General features: G+C 40.4%; 2 protein-coding genes across 4 annotated transcripts in view; one reads left to right on the top strand and one right to left on the bottom strand.

Moving 5' to 3' along the window:
* Positions 1-21261, top strand: part of LOC136971989 (ELMO domain-containing protein 2) — a 35896-nt gene that overhangs the window by 11890 nt on the left and 2745 nt on the right. The window contains exons 6-8 of one of the 2 annotated variants that reach the window (XR_010880262.1): positions 3889-3957; positions 4026-4159; positions 4225-4452. Coding sequence is in view for 1 of the 2 variants with exons in the window: in XM_067266519.1 (XP_067122620.1) it covers positions 3889-3957; positions 4026-4159; positions 4225-4385 (364 nt within the window). In the remaining variant the exon portion in view is untranslated. Of the gene's footprint in view, positions 1-3888; positions 3958-4025; positions 4160-4224; positions 4705-21261 lie in introns of those variants that run through there. The other variant, XM_067266519.1, reaches the window with a different exon arrangement.
* The window catches only part of LOC136971987 (microtubule-associated tumor suppressor 1 homolog), a 53830-nt gene continuing 37262 nt past the window's right edge, over positions 4694-21261 (bottom strand). For both annotated transcript variants that reach the window (XM_067266515.1, XM_067266516.1), the window contains 11 exons: positions 19216-19323; positions 12552-12814; positions 11082-11163; positions 9566-9670; positions 9445-9500; positions 9250-9355; positions 8972-9144; positions 6706-6825; positions 6543-6640; positions 6299-6441; positions 4694-6234 (listed from right to left, as the gene is read on the bottom strand). In XM_067266515.1, coding sequence (XP_067122616.1) covers positions 5210-6234; positions 6299-6441; positions 6543-6640; positions 6706-6825; positions 8972-9144; positions 9250-9355; positions 9445-9500; positions 9566-9670; positions 11082-11163; positions 12552-12814; positions 19216-19323 — 2279 coding nt within the window. In that variant the 3' untranslated portion in view covers positions 4694-5209. The remainder of the gene's footprint in view (positions 6235-6298; positions 6442-6542; positions 6641-6705; positions 6826-8971; positions 9145-9249; positions 9356-9444; positions 9501-9565; positions 9671-11081; positions 11164-12551; positions 12815-19215; positions 19324-21261) is intronic.

Raw genomic sequence — 21261 nt, 5'->3', positions numbered from 1 at the left:
TGACCATCTAAATATTTCCTTCAACTAGTTAAAAATTTTAATTTTATTTCTTTTGATCATCTTAAAAATAAATAACTGCACCAGAGATTTATGAAATGCCAATCACACTAAGCAGTATCAATTGCATCAGCCATTACGTAGGGTATACAGAGTGCAGCCTCCCCACTACAATTAAAGAGCACGAATACAATGCACTACTGTGTCAGCCACGCTATCCTCAATCCCAGAGAAAGGCGAGCTTGTAGAAAAACTCATCACTTTACAAACACTCCAGAAATCACCAATGTACTAATTTTAAGGATGCAAATTGCATTTCATCAGCATGGAAATATTTAGCATGATACATTTCTTGTGTTTGGCAGTTTATTTATTTAGCATATGGCTACACATCTAATACATAAAAAGAACAAATCATAAATAGAACAACACAAATCATAAATGTAAATCTAAGCTAGAAATATAGTTTAAAGCACTTTCAGTCACAATCAGGAAGTCACTCAGTTGTCTCGGAAAAGATCTTACCGGACAATCTTCCAAGGTATGGTGTATAGTCTGTCTTTCAGCACCACAGTCACACTGTGGGGATGCAACTTTTCCCCACCTGAAAAGACTGTCCCTGCACAACCCATGTTTGGTCCGAATCCTATTTAACACACTCCAAAGATTTCTGGGTAACTCAAATCCAGCTGGCCGCTTTGTGATACAAGGAAGTTGTCAGCTGTCCGCCGGAGAGACATCAGCCCAGAGCCTTTTCCAAGATTCAGTGAGGTTGAAATTATTGGAATGCAGGGATTTAGCTCTTAATAGGGGGGTGTCTTGATTTAAGCCGGTTTATGCTGAGGTCATCAATATCCTGATGAATCGGGAGTTGTGGATTAGACAACATTTTCCTATATTCCCTGAGCAGAGTGCTATCCCTTCGGAGTGCAGATGGAGGGATATGGCTCAGAATAGGTAACCAATGGATAGGAGTTGATTTGAGAGTACCTGTTATGATACGTGAGGGTAGTATTTAGTTGGGCATCCAGTTTATTAATGTGAATACTGTTCATCCATACCGGTGCACAGTATTCCGCTGCAGAGAAAACCAAGCCAAGAGCAGTGATCCGTAAGGTGGACGGCGAAGAACCCCATGTGGTTCCACATAACCTTTGGAGGATGTTGTTTCTGGTATTAACCTTGGCAGCCAAATTCATCAGATGTTTTAAAGGATAAAGTTCTATCCAGAGTGACACCAAGATATTTCGGGTTCTTATTATATTGCAGTAAATTATTGTCAAAATAAATCTTTAATTCTTCATTTGCCAGCTTGTTATTAAGGTGAAAGCATGTAGCTTCAGTTTTTGTCTTACTTGTGTTTGGCAGTGATGGCATGGATAGGGGTTTCCTGCATACGAAGTACCGTACAATAAATGTACAGTCTTCTGCATTTGCATTTATAGTATATTTTCAATGCCCCTGCTAGGAAATCTCAAGTCTGTATGCAAATTCTATTTTTTGTGCCCTTTACAGATTATTGCAAATTTTCCATGAATTCTTTTTTTTATTAATTACCATACAAAACCTCTTTGAATTAAATTCGGATGGTACGAACATCTGGCAACGTTGTTATGTACTACTTGATACAAGTTTATTCCTCGCCGGATGAGAAACTCACTATTGACACCTCTTTCCACATACTTGATCATAAAATACTAAAAATCCATATAAATATATAATGATGGCACCAGAGTGCAGTGCACACCTGCTTATGGCGACCCTATGCCGGCAGTTTGATCTAATTTATACTCTATATCTATCTTATTCATTTATATGGTTATATATTATTTGAATGTTACTAAATATACAATAAGTATAACAGCATCATTTTAGAATGTTCCAATTTTGAAATTTGAATATGATTATTCAGTTTATAAGTAATGTTCCATTATTCCATCTTGCGATACCCCGAAGTCGGCCGGCGAGACAACCGAAAACGTTAGGTTTAATAAACAGTTTGCCAGTTAGGGCCGAACTATTTTGCCTCGTAATCAGATTAAAGCATCAGTTTATGAAATATACAGTAAAAAATACGATAATTCTTAGTAATTTATTTAAGTGTTGTAGTGTGAGTATTATTAATACCAACTCAGTGTTACTACATTTCATATGAATGCATTTTGGGACCAATATTTCTTCGGCATAGGTCTGTATCACAATATAAATCAGGACCACATACCAGAATGAATATAAAATTAGACTCACTCGAACCTTTAACCAGATTAAATCTTGTAAATCGAATATTTTCTTAATTTGTTCAATTTGTTTATCTTTACAATTTCATGGGAGTGAGTATACAACATTTGCTCTTTCCATTTTAGCTAAATTATAATTTCTTAAAAATAAAAATGTACGACTTATTATTATGTAATGAAAAGTAAACAATTAAATCTTGCCGTTGAGATTCATTGTTTTTTGGCAGTCCGCAAAGTAACGTATCGAGTGAACGACAGTGTGTTTGGAGAAGCTGGAAGTATTTATGACGACTAACAAAATGACTTAAATACTACACGTGCAGAAGCATTAATGTTTCTTCAGTTTATCACTTTCGAATTGTGTTTATTAATAAATAATATTTGCTGGCGATCATTTATTCACATTATATTTGTTCTGGAAAGGAATAAACAGCAATATTTTAAATGTTAAAACATGAATGGAATGAAAATATCTTTTTCCTCCTTCCTTCTCGCTCTCTCTTCTCTCCCCAAACTAAAATGGCATTATTTGGCCGACCGGTTCGGTTTTGAGGACGTATTCGGTCCGAATATAGAATACGCACGTTTAGTATTTGGCCAAATACTAAACACTTCGTGGCTGCACGTATCCGAATATCGATTAATGCCAAATATTCGGTCCGACACTAAAAATTTGTTCGTAAGTAATAGGATGTTAGTTTCTTTGAACTGATCTTTCTTTGCTACGAGAGAGCAATCGGCAGGATGCTACTCACACATCAATAAATAAATATAGTATGTGTACAATACCATGCTGTTACTCCATAATTTCGTTCTTTGTGTGTTAATTCACGTACCCGAATCGGTCCGGATAATCAGGTCTACCGTAGTCGTATCTTTATTGCCATTAGAATTGCGGACCCGCGGAAAGTGTAATCTTTTGCCGCTTCTTAATGCCCTCGTCTGTCAATTAACAATCCAGCAAGGTGAATTTGTCTCTCTTTAATAATTAGTTTAACCTAATATTTCACAAATTTTTGATAAACGTCAAAAAATTCCAGTTTGTTTCGGGCAATAGAAACTTTGGTTTAATTTCTGTTCTGACAAGAACCGTGGAATTTCTATCCTGGCAAATGGACTACCATCTTAGTAATGTTTAAAGTGTTTGTTAGTTTTCTCCCGAAAAAATTTCATTTAGTTATGGGATAAAATGTGTGTGTGTTCAGAAACTTTCAGTTTTACGTTGTCAAATAAACTAGTGTAATAATATGGAAGACTTGCCTCAGAATTAACCGGATGGACAAGAACTTCAACGGTGGTATGGTGTATTATTTGTACAAAATGCAGGACGATTCACAAGGTACCAAATACTAACTTTGTTCACAGTCTCGTGATTGCACGTTTGAATGACACGTAAGAGAAAACACGGTAGACTGCTTCGTCACGAAATAATCGTTCCGTTCGTGCTCTCTGTTTCATTTTGTATGGAAATATTCTGCGTAACGAGTGTTTGATCTCAAGTGAATCGCCGTATTGTTACTTTGGATATTATTGCATGCACTTTCTCACTTGTGTCCCATAGAAAAATTAATTTTCTATTTGAGAATTTGTTAAATGAAATTTTTAACAGCTTTTACAAAAAATTATATCACATTGGACTTTTATTCCCGTTTAGGTTTTTCGCCACGAAACACAATTCGGCTGCCAGGCACGTCCTCTCTCACTCCCAGCATCCCACTTACGGGTAAGCGAGACGCTTTCTTGCGTCGCAAAACCGTTAATAAATGACATTCATTACGATCGTTCTTTTAGATATCCATTTGCAATCACCGGTATCAATCTCACCAGCATGACTTACCAACTGCTGATAACGGACAAACTAAAAAATCACATTTACAATACCGTTTTTAACAGAGCTAGTATTACAGATTTCCACCAGGCTTACTGTAAGTAAGATCTTTAAACTCTCGTGTAGAGTTTACGTTCCGTACTAATTCGAAATTTTTTGTAGGCTACGTCTTCTACGAATTTGATAAATTCTGGTTAAAGGAGAAACCTAAAGATGTTATGGAATTCAACAGGATCAGGGACAAATTCGAAGATCATCTCCTGGCATATTTGTCCAAATACAAGGCGGCTTTAAAATTAAACTTGGTCGTGGAAACTCTGTGATCGGAATCGTCCCGTAGAAGCAAACTGCAGCGGGTATTAAATTAAGCTAACTCGAATTTTACGGTACGTATTAATTTCAAAAGCTCTCTGTAAATATTTTATACAAACGTGTACGATTTAAGCATCGCGCGGTAAACGAGACTAATGTTAGAATGGATGTATCCCCGGAGATTTTTTTGGCCATAAGTGCTCATCTATAATATTAGACTACATTCCAAGGTGTAAAGATTTACGCAGTTTATTTTAACTTGTTCGGAAAGGTCTGTAGTGTATTTGTCTGGCGACTGCATAAATAAACAGTCACGACGTTGACAATAGACTTTTATTGATCTATAACTGAAAAGAATTTCATACATGGTGCATTATTTACAGTATACACAGAGGCTTCATTTTTTAATTGTCATCCACGCACACAGACAGTTACGGTCGTCTCCGCCGACTTCCGTGCCAATCTTAATTATTAAGGCAACAAGATTTAAAGTAAGTAAATCTGCCTAGATTATTCGAGCTGCCGACAACAATTCCTAAGTACCTGTTAATACATATATATTAAATGATCAGTCTAAAGAAGAAATACAACACAACCCTTTATCACTCTCTATCTCGTGTCGAAAATTAATGGTCCCGAAAGCAAACCTGAGTTACTTGACTAGTATCTTTATTATAATTTATGAATCACAGTTTTGCATAATAAATACAGATAACTAACAAAAATAGTTTAAAATAAATACAAATTAGTTATCAATGAACATCTGGATCACTGGACATGATTATGAATGGAAGTACGGTAAATCGAATCTAACGGCGATCCGCATAGAAAGTAGTTACGACGTCTTTTCGGACTCGGAAAGGAAATCCTCGCAGCTCGTGTCTAAATTATTGGAATCCGACACGTCCGCACTGCGTTCGTGCTCACATTCCTCTTTCTGCAAATGAACGTTTCGCGCTTTCTGTCCTCCGAAAGCGTAAAGTTGCAACGATTCGTCGTTATCGACCCGAGATAAATTGTTAACCATGGCTTCTCCCGCAAGGTTTCGAGGCAGAGAGAGAGACCATCCCTCTCTCTGGATGAGAGAACAACCGAAATCCAACTGTTCTCTCTCCCCGGCATGATGGTCGTCAAATAAAAAATCTTTCGAATTGCTGTCGTTAGATGATTCTTCTTCGCTAAACGAACAAATCGTGTGCTGGCAATAATTAAGAGGAAATGGACCATTGCCACTCAGTGTAGGATTTTCCAATTCGTAACTGAAAGCCCTGGGTTTTTCTTGTTCGTCCGACTCAACGAAATCTTTGAAGTCCAACAGTTTATAATTTGGCCGTTCTTCGCTTGTTTGGAGTGTCAGTTGATCACAACAATGTGCCATGGCTTCTGTACAAGTAGTACATTCTTCTTTTACAACATTGTGAATTCCGTTCTGAATTACAGAGCTGTCGTTTGTGTTTTTATCCGACGTCGATTTGGCACAGGTTACGGATTCATCAGAATTGATCGAATCCGATATTTGATCGTCCTTCGGGGTTCTGTTCTTGTCTGCATTTTGCGATTTTTGCTTTTGTTTACGGGGAGAACTTTTCGCTTCTGCCTTACACCTTCTCGAGCAGGGAGCCGCGGGGGTAGCTGCCACAAACGAAGGCGTTCGAACCGGAGAGGAGCATTTTCTGGGAGAAAGAGGAGGTTTCTTACATGCACTTGCACTTTTGGAATTTGAAACATTTTGCGAAAGCGTTTCTTTAGAACTGCCCGAAGACTCGTCGATGCAATGAAAAAACATTGGGGGTAAGCTTACGGACTGTTTGCTTGGCGATTTGAGGGGAGAGAATAGCTTTTCAAACACTTCAGGAGAGCCTGAAAAGGCAAAATTGATATGAAATAAAATTTTGATACTTTAGTATTTATTATAAATACATACTTGATAGAGAGTTCAAGAAGTTTGCTTCTGCAGTCTGTTTTAACTTCCACAGTAATTCTTCATTTTCCATGGAAAGTCGCTTGTTTACTTTTGATTCCTTTTCAAAACTCTCTTTCAGGCTCTCATGATCGCAAGACAATTGCCTAAAAATTATTTATAATTAACGTTAAAGGACAAATCAACGAACGGTTCGTCAATTTGTAAGGCTCGAATATTTTAATTTGTTTGCGAAATGGCAACAAACCTTTCTTTTTGAACTTTCTCATTGACTAATGCCTGTAGATCTTCCGCTTTTGCTTGTAACATTTTTATCTTTTCTTTTGCAACGGGCAATTTTTCAAGCTAATTATAAAATAATAATTTTATTTAACATAAAATTTTTTATTCTCTAAATCTAGCTGCCTTACCTCTTTTTTCATTTCCAAATTTTCCTTCCTGAGAGCATGAATTTCATTTCTTTTCATGTCTAAGACCGTCTTCAAACTGTCCACTTCTTTTTCCAGGTCTGCTTTCTTTGCCGAAATCCACTGAAAAAATAAAAGCAGACTTTAAAATTTGATCTGTTCAGTCAAGTGTTTAAGAGTCACAATTTCAAATGCGAGCCTTGTAATAGAACTTGCCATATCTATTTGTTTGTTACCAAACATTTTTCAGGTTTTGATAAATATATCGAAGATGGATATTTCATAACCATTTGCAGATCCTTCCGACTTAGACTGGGTAAGAAGGCACTTGGAGGGCTTTTTTGATGGACGGAATTCATATTTCTAAGTTCTAGTAAGTTTTTCTTATATGGTTTTGTATAGTCTGCAATAAGTGAAAACGAGAGAAAGCGAGATTTGGCAAATACGACGGATGTTCGATTGTTTTGCACCGGAATTAGTTAACTAGTTTTTGGGTGCCGATACGACAAGAATGAGTACCGTCTTGACAGAATATGATTTCCCGTATACTGAAATAAGCAATTGCTCAAAATTGCCTTGCATTAAGCAAAAGCATCTGCTATTTGTTGCTAATTTTTGCCTTTCGACGGTTAATACGTAACGAACGAGTCCGCAGAAATTCCATCAAATCGACATCGTGCTTTTGGGGACTATCAATGTTATAAGTGAAAAGTCTAACCAAGTCTATTTTTCATTTCCAGTTACAGGGCAGTTCATGTGCCATACAATTTTATGCAGTTTTTTTCATGGCATTTTTTGGAACATATCCACCGTGCAAAAAGAGGGATAGATGTACCTTCTCGGCACTAGAAACAACCAGAAGGCGATGCCTGGCAAGATTTTCGGTTTTGATACCCGACGTCAATACCGGTCGGTATCGATACTTTTGTTTTCTGGTATTGGGACGTCCCTAATCAGAACATCAAATAAGAGTTCCAACCAAAACTGCGGCAACATGTTTTTTCTGTATAAAGGTAGTGAGAGAATATATCAGTTTCTTCAATAAAAATGCCAAATATACAAGCCCAGTGGTTCAAGATGAACTAATGGAAACAACGAGACAGGCCTACAATGATATGGCAACAATGTTGGTGTTTAAAATTTGATCAAAGATAGTGTGCCATTGGTCTTTTACTTCCTTTGCCTCAATTACACACACAAAAGCAACCATAAACAGCGTGCACTTCTTTTTCCACAACAGTTCTGCTTCCAATACTACCAAAAGCAATGTCTTGGGGTCAAATGCACGTGTGCTTTGATACTCTTTACAAGACATAAGATTGTATTGTTATTAGCCACCGTGCCGTTATGAAGCCAGATCTATTTACCAAACCTTTTGAAGAGCTTCATTGTGGGACAAAAGAAACTAAAACAGAAGCGCACTGGTTGTACTGTACACTCATAAATTTTAGTCATTGTGATGTTCATCATAAATTTGAATGCCCTTAATAGTAGTGCAATTTGGGATTTAGCTGCAAAACTTCAAAAAAGAGTTTTCGTTGACGAAAGAAATCTCAGTTTTGGGAATTTCGGAATCAAATTGGGAAACAAAAACGGTACAAGAGAACCTTAAGTATAAGAAAGAACATGACAAATGTTTTCAATCTGTAAATAAGATCTACCTCCTGGAGTCTCGCGTATGTTCCAAAACGTAATGCAGGACAGAACTCGACGTATCTCAAATATGTAAAAATTAGTGTCCGAGTATCTACGGTATTTGTAAATATTATAAAATAACGAGATTTAGTGCACGTCTTGAATCTGCATTGTCGTAGAAAGATTGTCGTGCAGATGAGACATTTTATCATTGAAATTAATGCACCTCTCTTTTTTTCAGCCCTGTAGCTGAATGTATTTAAGATTCTCTTTTGTGATTGTGTTGTATTCTTCCAGCCCATTAAACTCTTTTAAACGAAAAATATCTTTAAGGAGGAAGTAAGCCACTTGAAGCCATTCTCTTTGGACAATTTGGATTGTGGCAATGTAACTTACAATCTTACATTGAAACACAACTTACCATTGCCAAAGAACCTTCCATATTGAAAGGTTGACGAGATTTGGTCGAATACTACGTCGGGAGACCAGACAATACCTTCCAATTTCATAGAAGCATTGAAAATCGGCATAGAAATGTTTGGAAAGAAATTATCATTGACTGAAGTTTGCAAAGTAGGGGCTTGCTAAAATTCTTTTGTGAAAGACAATGATTATTGTGACGGAGATGTATTACCTGTATTTTGGTGTCGGTATCCCTTTGGAGTGCTTCTTCCACCAGTTTGGCTTGATGTTTCAGACCTTTGCATTGTTGTTCCAATTCTTTCAACTGATTACTCAATAGTAATCTTGTCTGTTGATGGTTGTATTCTATTTCTTCCAATTCTTCTGCATGAAATCTCTTCATATCTAAGGACAAATTTGTGTCGTTAAATTACATAAAGCACTTTACCTTTAAAAACTCTGTTGGTTTGTTTGAACCAAATTTTTAGAAGTCTCGAACTAACGACTGACCTTCTATTTGCCGCTGATGGTTACTTTCCAAATCGATCAACGACATGGTATGTTTCTCTTTGGCTTCCTGGTATTGTTTCATGTGAGCTTCAGACATTTCTGCTAACTTTTAATAAATATTAAAAAGTTGAATATTTTCTAAAAATTAATTTAGTGCAATATAGAATAATAATAATAATAATAATTTTCTCTCACCTGCTGTTCGTGAACGTTCTTTAACTCCCGAATTTCTGCGGTATGTTTGAGAGTCACTGCAAGAAAAACCTCGTCAATTACAACGTACTTTTAATTCTTCGAATGACCGGAATTTACTCACGTTCTTCGACGACTTCTTGGTAAGTCTTATTCAGCTTATTGGCCAGTTCACTAAACTCGCTGGAGTGCTTCATTTTTAATTCTTCAAATTCGCTTTTATATTGTTCTGTAATTTATCGGTAAATACAATATTATACAATAAAATACGAAATTTGCGGTCTCGTATTCAAATATTTTGCGTTTCTGCCGCCGACCGGTCGAAAGCAAAGTCCAATCTTTTACCGAAATGATTTTGGAACGCGCTCGTCCCGCCTTACCGACTTATATTTTAGAACAAAACTATTGAGTCAAATTGAATGTTTAACACTCGTAGGAAGGAATTTAAGCAATTATAGGAAAGCCTTAAATTATAGAATTCAAACAGAATGGCACTAGTGTACACATTAACAAATGTAAAAGATGTCAGGCTACTTTACATGGGTGAACTACCACCAACGGTTTTGTAATGCCTCGGTCCCAAAAACATCGGTGCGGCAGAAGCGTAGTGCACATAATAGTAGTTGAAGGCCCAAGATTTATCATCAATTGTTCGGTATGTTCTAGAATAACTTCCGACAATGCAGCCATTGTTAATGGATAGCACATTCTAAGACGTAAAAAGACGATCGTACGAGGCGCATCCTATTCTCTTTTGCTTCATTTTCGGTACTCAAAAGTCTTTTTTAAAGCTTAAACTTGTCAATTTTAACGTTAGTTTATAAACCAACATGAAGAATGCTATAATCCTGTTTTTGAACTGTAAAGAACTATCATAATAAGATGCAGCTTGAAGTGACACACCTCGTATAAATGCTCTTCGTATTACCACGATGCACCACCCTGTTCTTATTTACATTATAATCCCATGAAACGTTCCATGTGATTATAGTGTAATCATATTTGTCAATTAGAATACGTTTATTAATGGTGCCAAAATGAAAATATCAGAGTTGTCCCAATCTCCGTATTCTCTCCGTGGCACATATTGTTCCAGATCTCAAAGCAATTTTAAAAACGGATCTGTAATAGACAGTTCTGTCTTTCATTCGCTCATATGCACTACGGTATATGTTGGCTCCATTCTAAACATGGAAATGACAATAGGTGCAATACTCATCACCATTATTCGAACAGAAATACACAATGCAGTTACGTGGACGGCTCGACGAGACGTCCGTTGGCAGGACGACGACAGAAAATGCTTTAATGCATAAAAAGTAGGAACTCGCTCTCCACTCTGTTTCGGCAAAAATTTTGGAATATTTTGATGTTTTATTTCCACCGACATTTACCACACACCATTTTACTCATACGTGTGCATTCCCAGTAACTGTAAGAGGACTATAAACGGTCCAGAAAATTATGAGAAAGAATAGAAAATACGCCTGTGAAAAGTATACCGAATGTCAAATTTTTTCGAACCAATCCGACAATATTCCGACTTCGCTTAGTCAAAGCATTTTTAAAATATAAATCTGTTATAAACTCATATTTATAATTATAAATCTAAATACTACAAAATGGTACAGGAGACTTACGTAAGTGTTCCTCTGCTCTGTTCAGAGATTCTTTTGTTTTCTCCAATTCCGACACCAGACGAGTCTGCGAAAAGGGATCCAGCTGCACCGGAAAAGAAAGATCTATATGCTATCTCTGGACATAAGTGCTATTTGACATTTTAAAAATTGTTAACACTATAAATGCCTGACGAATAAAAAGTTCGGTCAAGATTACCAGAGATGCGGGTTCACGATATATTGAATATCCGTAAGAAACGTGTGGTAGGTACGGAAAATAACATCACTTTTTAAGTTTTTGCAACCCATTTCGACCCACGCTATCGTATTTTCGTAAGATCCAAATGTTTAGTCCGAGTTTGCCCAAGATAAACTTAATAAATCCTAACCCATAAGAATAAACACATCTATCATATCTATTGTATACTCGTTTGCCGTCAAAGCATTTGTACTGCCCGATATATTTTTCTATTAAAGCGTGCATGACTTACATTACACCTACTCTGTTTTGTGGATTTCCTCACTCTATATTAGTGTTTCTTGAGCATAGTCACAGATAGAAAAAAGTTTTGATATTTATGTATTAAATTTTGACACCTGGCCACCCCACAATGGATACAATCAAGAATGCTCTCTTAGCACCCACAAGGTGGAAAGAGTTTAAACAAACATACACAAGTGTAAAATTTTCCTTAATGGAAACTTGTCGCTACAATTGTTCACAAAGGTAATATCTCGACAATGGCATCATTCTGGATGGATCCATATGGGCTATAGATTTGGAACAAAAACAAAATTCCCTTCTACGGTACGATTGTAAAGTCCGTCTACAGCTAGGCAGAGCATCGTCGTCGTCGCTTACTTTAATCTTTCGACGCGCAGCTATCTGCAACTTTGTTACTTTGTTCCCATAAGCTCTTCCCATTTCCCCACTCGCCGCAGAGGGACTTTACAGTTTGTCTAGGAAAGTTATTTTCTTTGTTTATAACAGCAACCACGGTAAGATCGTAAAGTTCCCGTCTTTCTCTGACAACTAGTTTCTTAGATTTTGCAAGGAATTTTGACGAGTTTGTGCAATCGGTCAGTACTTTGCAAAGACAACTAAATGTCGAATTTTGGCCGAAATTTAATGGACGAACAACCACGGCAAACCAGTGCAGACAAAGACTAATTCCGGTTTCTGTCCAAGACTGCAATTGCATCTTCGACGTGTTAATTTTCCTCCTCGAATTAGGACTTACTATTTTTTCCCACAGGCATGCAAATAGACTCCGAGAGATGACTGGGACAAGCAATGTCGTTCGGTGGCAACCGAACCGTAAGAAAGTTATTTCCAATCATATACTATTTTTTGCTAACAAATTACGGGACGAAGAGCTTTTCAAATTAGGTCAGACAGACTTGTCGTCAAAGTAACTCTCGTTAACTTTAAACGCGCTGTTTCGAAACCACTCCTTCCGAGTATTTAAGATTCGGGAGGAGGGGACTCACCTCTTCGGTCAGGTATCGAAAGAGGACAGCCACGGCGTCAAATCCGAGAGAGGCGTGCCTCAACTGCATCTTGAGGCGAGTCAGTTCCTTCGTCCTGGACTCGCACAGAGTTCCCAGACGCCGGATCTCTTTGGCCAACTCCACCCTGGTCGTCCACACCGGTTGTTGTTGTTGTTGTTGCTGCTGCTGCTGCTGCTGCTGTTGTTGCTTGTTAATCTGGACATTTGTTCTGCCGGAGTAGGACGACGGAGGCTGCTTGACCACTGCAAAACAAAGAAATTCTACGTCAGAATCTACGGAGTACTTAAGGAGAAATCTGTCGGTCGACAATTTATATATCATACCCGACGTACGGGTCGTATTTTACAAATTTTCAAACAATCCGGGAATCGCCAGAAATACGTAGCGAGCTTTTCACGTCTCCCTTTTGCAAACGGATCATACATAACAGAGTATTGGCTTTTATGTAAAACCAATCATTTATTTTTAAAACAAATATAGCAATTTATACATTTTTACTATTAGTTCTGGTAACGTCCTCGGTTTTGTCTGCCGCAAAGTCAAAGGATATACGTAACGGTTATCGTCGGAGTTTTCGAAAAGACGAACCGCTCGACCCAGGCGCAAGTAATCACGAAATGCCATTATTGGCCCCAAAGGACGAAGAAGACCCGGACGGCCCCCGGTTCTCTTTCATTTTGGAGGCGGGCGAGTCGACGTGACAGCAAAGTTAAAACAATAAACGGAAAGGGAGAAAAGGCAAATTCTCAAATCGACGTAGACGAATTTTGGATTTTTAAAACAAAGGAATGCACCAAGGATTTTGTTTATTAATAATAAAATATATTCTTAACAATTAGTAAAAATAAGGTTAATTTTTGGGGTTTTGTTCGGCCCGGGAAAATCTGGCTCCCATTCCAGTAGTAAAAGATTCTTTCGGGACCAAGTTTCCTTTACGCACTCCTCTTTCCAACCAACCGTTTTCTACGTGGTTTAAAGTGGCATATAAAAAAGCCATCCGCCCCCCCCGGACGTCAGTCAAACCCAATAGGTGTAAAAATATCTCCAGTGTCGTAAAGACGTTGTTTTACACCGGTTCTTTTGTTTCTTTTTACGGTAGAGTACGTCGGAACGTCTTTTAGAACGCACTTTCCATCGGAATAAAGTAGAAGTTTATCTTTGGAAACGTCGTCGCAAAGTTCACACGCGCGATTCTAAACGTCACGAATGACCACTCGATCCGTAAAGGGTCTCGTACTTTCTCGAAAAACGCGTTGTTTTACGTTCGAAGCTTCGAAACACTCGAGCGCAAAGTTAACAAAATCGATAAACCGTCCGATTGTAACGGATTCTCGTCTCGCGCCGTCGCCCGCACTCCGACCGGAACGTCCGACGGAAGTAAACTCGGCTTCCGGTTCGACCGCGGCCGTCGGTCCCGTCTTTCCGCCGAAAACGAAATACAAAAAGCTCCTTACGTTTGGGGCCCGACGCCGTCCAGTCGTCCCAGGACGGAATCCAAACGGATTCTCTTTCCGGGCCTTCTTCCTCCCGCCTCCGGAGTGTGGGGCTCCACCCCCACGAGCCCGGGGCCGGGAGAGGCCACCGATTCCTCTCCTTCCCACGGGCGGAAGTCCTCCCCGGAACAGGAAGGATCGAACGATTTCCTCTTCCCCGCCGCCGTTGGAAACCATCTCTCTTCCCGCCCCTCCGACCCTTTCGGGCCCCGGGCTCGCCGTCCTCCGGATGGCCTCTCCGTCGGCGAGTGGGGAGACGGTCGGGGCCTCCGACCGCCGTTCCGCCTCGACCATGGAAATAGAGGGAAGGCCTTTCGACCGGTCTCCTTCGGACGCCGGAGGGGGCAGAAGGACCGACGGCTTGTTCTTCGACGGGACGCCGCGGTCCGACCTCCGGGTTTCGGCAGATGGGGGGAGGGAAAGAGAGTGGGGCCCGGCCTCTTCCTCCTTCCGCTCGTCTTTGCTCCCTCTTCGCCTGGGAATCGGCCGGAAGCGCCTTTCCTTCGGATCCGATCTTCCTAGAAGAGCGGCGGCGGAAGAGGGGGGGACGTAGGCGCCGCTTCTTCCCCTCGTCCGCCGCTTCCGGCGGCGACTTCCGGCCGTCGGGGGGCCCGCGGGCCGAATCCGCCGATCCGGACGGGGACGATTCTTCCTCCTCCTCCTCCTCTTCGGCGTCGTCGCCGTTCCGTCCGCCGCCCTTCCGATCCAGGAACGAGAAGATCCGCAGGAGGCCCCTCCGTTTCCGGTGCCCTCCGGCCGCCTCGGGGGGGTCGCGCCGGGCGGCGGGAACGTCCAGATCGCGACTCCACTTGACTCGCATCTCGTCTCCGCGTCGCGACTGCCTGTCGAGTGGTCGACGTTGCCAGTCGGCCTTCGCTTCGTCGTCGTCGTTCGGCGTCTTCCGCCGGCGGGAACCGGTCCGACCGGGTTCGAACGTGAGACGCGTCGGTCCCGCGCGCACGATTCGACCCCCGGTCGGGACGAGCGGCCGCCTCTCGTCCCGATTCCGCTTCCGCGGCGCGAAGCGGTCGACGAAGGAGGCGGCGGCCGAGGCGAAGCGGAGGTGCGACGGAACCGGATATATACGGAAGACGAGAGCGGCGACCGGTGGCGTCGGTGCAACGACCTTGGTGGCCCGGAGGTGTTTATATTTAACCCTTTTGTTCGGGAAGAGGAGCGGCGACGAAAGGACGAGGCCCGACGCGCGCGCGCGCGCGCGCGCGCTCGGGACGGCGTCGGCGGGCGGGAGACGGGGCCCGACCGTTCCGTCGACGCGGCCGAGCGGAGGCGGGGGAACTCAAAAATCGGATCCGTCGGCGGTAAGGTCGGAGGGAGGGAGCGTCGCACATGCCGTAAATAGCCGACAGTTGGCTGCGACGCGCTCCGTTCCCAAATAAGATTCTATAATTAGCGGCGGGAATTATTTTCGGAGAATTTGGCGGGAATATTCTCTTCGGCCATTCCGGCCAAAATTTCGGAGTGGGGGACGAAGGGGGCGTCGGAAACAGTCTTCTCCGTCTCGGCCGGAGGCGAGCCCGACGACGGACTGCGCAAGTACAGGGATAGACCCCTTAACAAGCGGGCCCAGAACGCCCGGGGGGCCTGTCCGGAGACCAGAAAAGGCGGGAAGGGGCCGTCCGCCGTCGTTGTTTACCTCCGTCCCCGTTTTTTACTATTAATAGAGGGATCCTCCGGCGAGTAAATGGGACGAGGTCGCGGCCCGGAACGCCTCGTATCCAAGTCTAATATTCCGAATATAACGCGCGCCGTTTATAGATCGACGGAGGTTCCTACCAAAACCTAATTACCGCAGTAGAGTGGCGTAACCCTCTACGTCACGCCGTCCGTCTCCAACCAAAATACGGGAGACCACGTCTACCAAATACGTAGGGACGGGTACGGATGGGGGGCGAGCCATTGACTCGTTTTTTATACCCCCCAATTTGGCCAATGATAGAAAAAATCGTCTCGAGTCTGTCCGTACGTACGTGAAATTTGGGAATCAAAAACCGGCTACCCAGTAATTATACGGGGAAATTCCCGCTCTCGTATGAGACGCCCACTACGAAAAACGCCAGAATAATTCCGCGAAATTCTGCGTAATAATTATTACGTCAAAGGCGTGTTACCAAATAAGTTACCGCCGACCAAGGATAGGTACTGTACAATTAATTGCGGTTACAGTACATACCTATCCTTGTATTCTCGCCTCGCCAACGGGCCACGTGCGTTTTCCACGTGTCTAACACCTAAATAGGGCCCGTTTTCCGTAGAAAGTCCTCCCGGGAGACACCTACCCCTCGGCAGATCGCTCGTGTGTTGTATATGGAGTAAACAAAATGGAGGAGGAAGGTAATAGAAGAAAAGGTTGAGGGTAGACAAGTAACTAGGACTGTAGAGAGGGTGGGATAACCCAGCCCCTCTTCTGAATATTATTTAAAGTTATTTTATATGCCTAGAATTTGAGAAAACAATGCAGCAGGACCCAGTCCGTGAGTGGCGTTATCGGTAAAAGACGGGCAGGTGTTGCATTGCAGGTGCATAGGATAGAGTAAAACGAGTTAATAAAAAGCGCGTTGGCTTCCGAGGTGAAAACGGCGCTTTGATTTTTAGCGCCCTCTGTCGAATGGAAGTTTAAAACTATCTTACGCGCAAGCTCGGTGTTAATGAAGAACAAGTTCGGACGAATTTCGCCTTTTTAGATCTAAGTCCATTAGAATAAGGTGATGATAACAAGAGGCTTGTTACAATGAGGTGCAATGGCAAGGAAGGCAAGTTGGGTGGAGCCCTGATAAATAGCATAACCTTATGCAGCACTGTAGGGGTTTGGATAGACGAAATAAGGCAATGGAACACTTCTGCCATCTTGCCTAGGAGGGCTTTCTACGGAAAAGTGATCCCTATTTAAGCATTAGATACGTGAAGAGAATGTGGCCAAAATCCACACGGTTGGCCATTAGTGGGAACAAATCTGCAGTCGGTGTGGATGGTTTCATTCACTGAACTACTGGTGGGTGCGCACACCTCTGTGGGATAATCCAAGCGGGTCAAAAGATACTAAGTTTAACCCTTAAAATCTTAGAATATTTTGGGTCATCTGCCTCCCATCACCCGGCCGCCTCGTCGTGGGCCCGGCAAACTCTGATTAGGTTTGATTTAAAAAACCCTCTTACCGTCCACGGGGCAGTTAACGGGAGGATGACGTTGTTATTGGTGTCGGCAAAACGCTTAGTTTTGGCTCGAGATATTGATTTTGAATGGATACAAGACGGTTCGACTGAGGATAGCAAAGCCGAGCAATGCGTATTCCAAGATAGTAGATTTGGCTATGTCCTTTATGATGTCAAGTTGCCAACAATTAAATTTAACTATAGCTTCTTGTTACCGTGCATACAAAATATTAACACATTAGTCCATTTAAAATTTAATGTTTACCACATATTAAAATTACATATACTGTATGGGGTTGTGGAGTTTTCAGGATATGCCACCCACACTCCCAAGAGGACCTCGGGTGCTTTGGACCCGGGTCTTTACGGATTGTGCCTCCATTAGCGTGCAGTCGTCTAAGGTTCTGACACGTCTGTGAATTTATGGACACGTCGGAAACACGGCCAAAATACATAAATCTACATAGGACCGATATATGTAGATTAATGTTTTCGCAGATGATCAACCCTGGACGCATACAGACAAATTGTGATTATTAGTGTACACACAGACTATTTTCATTTTGAAATTCACTGTGGAACAAAATATTATTATTAACATCACAGTGTTGTATTGTATTATCAGATTACCATATCGTCGACAATCATCCATGCCAACTCCTTAAATATGGCTCTTTGAGAGAGTTTAGTCGGCCACTCATTATATAACGATAAATAAGTAATAAAAATAGTGCCAGAGTGGTATACCTTATCCTGTGTATGAAGTAATTCTGCTTTGTATAACATATATATTGGTGAAGTAAAAGAAAATTTGGAATATTGGCCACTAGACAATAACTGTACTGTTGGCAATAATTGACCATTTCAAACCCTTTTAATGTGTGTTCTATAAAAGCTATTGGACGGCAAATTAATACAACTTTCTGCCTTCGGTAGGTAGCAAAAATTCCTGCATGTTTTCTGTCCTGTTGTGTAGCCAATAACTACACAATTTGCATTTTTGTAAAACAAAACACATTTTGGAATAATTGCAAATTATTGGCATTTGTAATTTCTACATGTTGGCGGTAGAAAGACTATAAACAGAACTTTCGTTTACTCACATTTTTTACATATAAAATTTAATATTTCTGCAACTTTAACTTGCAACATCTTCACCAGTGAGTCAATTTGTGACTCAATGAAATTTGACATTGCAATTATCGGTATGCCATATCCAGTACGCAAGAGTATGGGATTGAGAATGCAAATACCGTATTAAGTAGTAGCCGACAATCTAACCAAAGTTGGGCTGCTCTCCATCGGGGTAAGATGTGTGTGACATGAAAGTATAGGCTTACCGGATTGGCCGTACAAAGTCATAACCTAAGAAACGGATAGGCATCGGTCACATCGAGCTGCCAGACAAGCAAATAGATGGCTAGATTTTTACGAAAACTGACACCAGATATGGAAGCTTAGAGGCAGGACGCTCCGATTAACTGTATGCAAACTTCTGACGCAAACCAAAAGTCGTGTTATTTCAATTCAAAATTTCCCCGAAAGGAGTTAGATACGTGACCGGTACGACTCGATTGCTAAAGGAAAAGTATGATGTACGGGGGCACGACACTACTAATTTGAAGGCGGAGAGCATATATTTTAAATTAAATAAATTAAAAAATACGATACGGAAAAATGTCGGCACTGTGACGATGTTTATGGGACATTGTCGACATTTTTCCGAGTTATGCAACCCCCTTTAGGGTCACGACCCACGGTTTAAGAAGCCCCGTACTATAGGATTAAACTGTTTCGGCAACACTTTGCAAAAAGTATTTCCATAACTTTTTTGGGCGTTAAATGTATCCAAATAAAACAAAAATTCGTAAGAATAGTCATAACATTCTTGTTAATTTTTGTTTTGTTTACTAAAAACTAACATCACGAAATCTTTAAAAATATCATCTTTAACAATACGATGCATTTGTAAGAACTTACTCGGCTTTATATTTGGCTTCTTCTGGGTATTCGTTATCGGAACCGGTTTCTTTTTATTGGTATTAATCACAGATGGGTTCTGTTTCGTCCTAGTTGATGATATCGAAGCTACAAAAAAGAATTTACTTCATCAGATATAAAGTTATTTATTCAAAATATCTAAGATATTGGCGTGTATTTTTCGAATTTATGAAAACGACACTAAAATTTTTAAAAGTCGAACATTTACTACAATCGGCTTTCTGATTTGGTTTATATCTAAATGTTATAAATATACTTTGGAAGTCGAGGTACAAATTTTCTTTAAAAAGGCTAAAAAGAGATGAATTTTTGCAAAAGAGTGCTCCTAAAAGCATATAAAAGTAAAATTATCACTTTATTGTGTATAAAAGTTCCTAAAAGCACCTAAGGTGGACTCTAGAGAATAATTAAGGTCTACCTTTGAAATTAATAAGAAAATCGTCTACTGATATAATTAGAAGAAGAAACCACAGACCTTATCAGTGAACAATTATAATTTTTAAGCAAACTTTCCTCGTGTATTATGTGCAGGTAGGGAGCGTACTATGCTGGACTCGTTTGCCAAGATGGCTCAATCTGAGACGCTTGCGGCGACTCCGCTCGACTTGTTGATAAATTGATGCACATAATCCACGATAAAAAATTTAATATTTGAATAATGCGAGCCAATTTATTGATATAAGTATATTATAGAACTGTATGCAATATACAAAAACTAGTCCATGTTAAACAACACCACTTAATAAAAGTTTGAGGCATATAAAGGATTTGTATAAGACAAATGACAATAATGTGGGAGTGTTGCTTGAAATGTATTATCTGGATATCTGTATCACAGTTTCTGACAGCTCCTTACGCATGGCTGTCTACAGGAAGACATCGGCAATATCTTCTTCCATGAGAGTCTGTTAGATACAAAACTGCAGCCTTTAGATCATTGTTCAGAAGACCCTTTAAATCTACTGTTTACAAAGAATATATAAAGATCTCAGTATCATAAAAGAAATTGCTAAAGCTTTCAAGTTTCCATCTAAACTCAAAGAATCTGATGAATGATGCAAGGCACTCTACAAACCACCCATAAATGTATAGTTGCCAGATAAACTAAGGACAATAAAGAAATTAGCATAACAGATATCTACTCCACCAGACTTCTGAAAAATAAGACATGATATATGACTAAGGATGATCCAATGACATACCAATTGTTTTTGACTTAAGGAGAAGTGAAAAAGATAAAATACCAAATGATCTAAAAGGGGAGTGTACAAGAGTTCAGTTGTTAATTGCTATTGCTGAGGAACTGCTCCTCAATAAAGTAGCAGTGCCAAACTGGAACCTTCTGGTGTAAAACCTTCAGGAACCATTAATCTCACTAATGCAGTACTAGTCCTCTCTATCCCTTTTGTATTTGCTGACACTATAGACAAGTTTAGTAGCGGATCCAATGTAAAATATGATAACATAACCTCCTTTGCTGAGAAGTATGCTGTGCAACAAATTTTTCCATTAATACCCATGTATTTCTATCATTAGAAATGCCAATACACATAATGTGGCGAGATCAATGACTGCTATGATCAAGCCTGCGCACAAGATTTTTAAAGGGTGGAATTTTAAAAATATTTTTTATAATATAGTTGATTGATTTAATACAATAGATAATAGGTGTTTTCTTTTGAGTTTTTACTTTACTTCATTTTTTTAATTCTTCCCAAATTAGGAGTTAAACCCACAAATCCCAAATGCATGGGCATGAATTTTTCATGTTTTTGGGAGGACAGGACCCTGGTCCCGAACACAGCCCGTATTATTTCACACAATAGCCCCCGTGGGAAATGTTAGAAAAACTTAAAATACAAACAGGATATTCATCCTTCCTCCTTCAGAGAGGCTTCCTGTCTCTCCGGATTCAAACCCTGAGTCACGGAGAGTTAATCATCCCCTTTCCCGATTGGTGCTCGACTATAACGTGACCCAGGGTATATAAAGGGGGTAAGAACAGCAAATGCGGTTGCTGAAGGA

Source organism: Centruroides vittatus, unplaced genomic scaffold, assembly GCF_030686945.1.
Source record: "Centruroides vittatus isolate TY-2023 unplaced genomic scaffold, ASM3068694v2 contig_2747, whole genome shotgun sequence".
NCBI classification, from domain to species: domain Eukaryota; kingdom Metazoa; phylum Arthropoda; class Arachnida; order Scorpiones; family Buthidae; genus Centruroides; species Centruroides vittatus.
The sequence above is the reverse complement of the archived record's forward strand: the minus strand, read 5'-3'. Positions and strand labels throughout refer to the sequence as shown.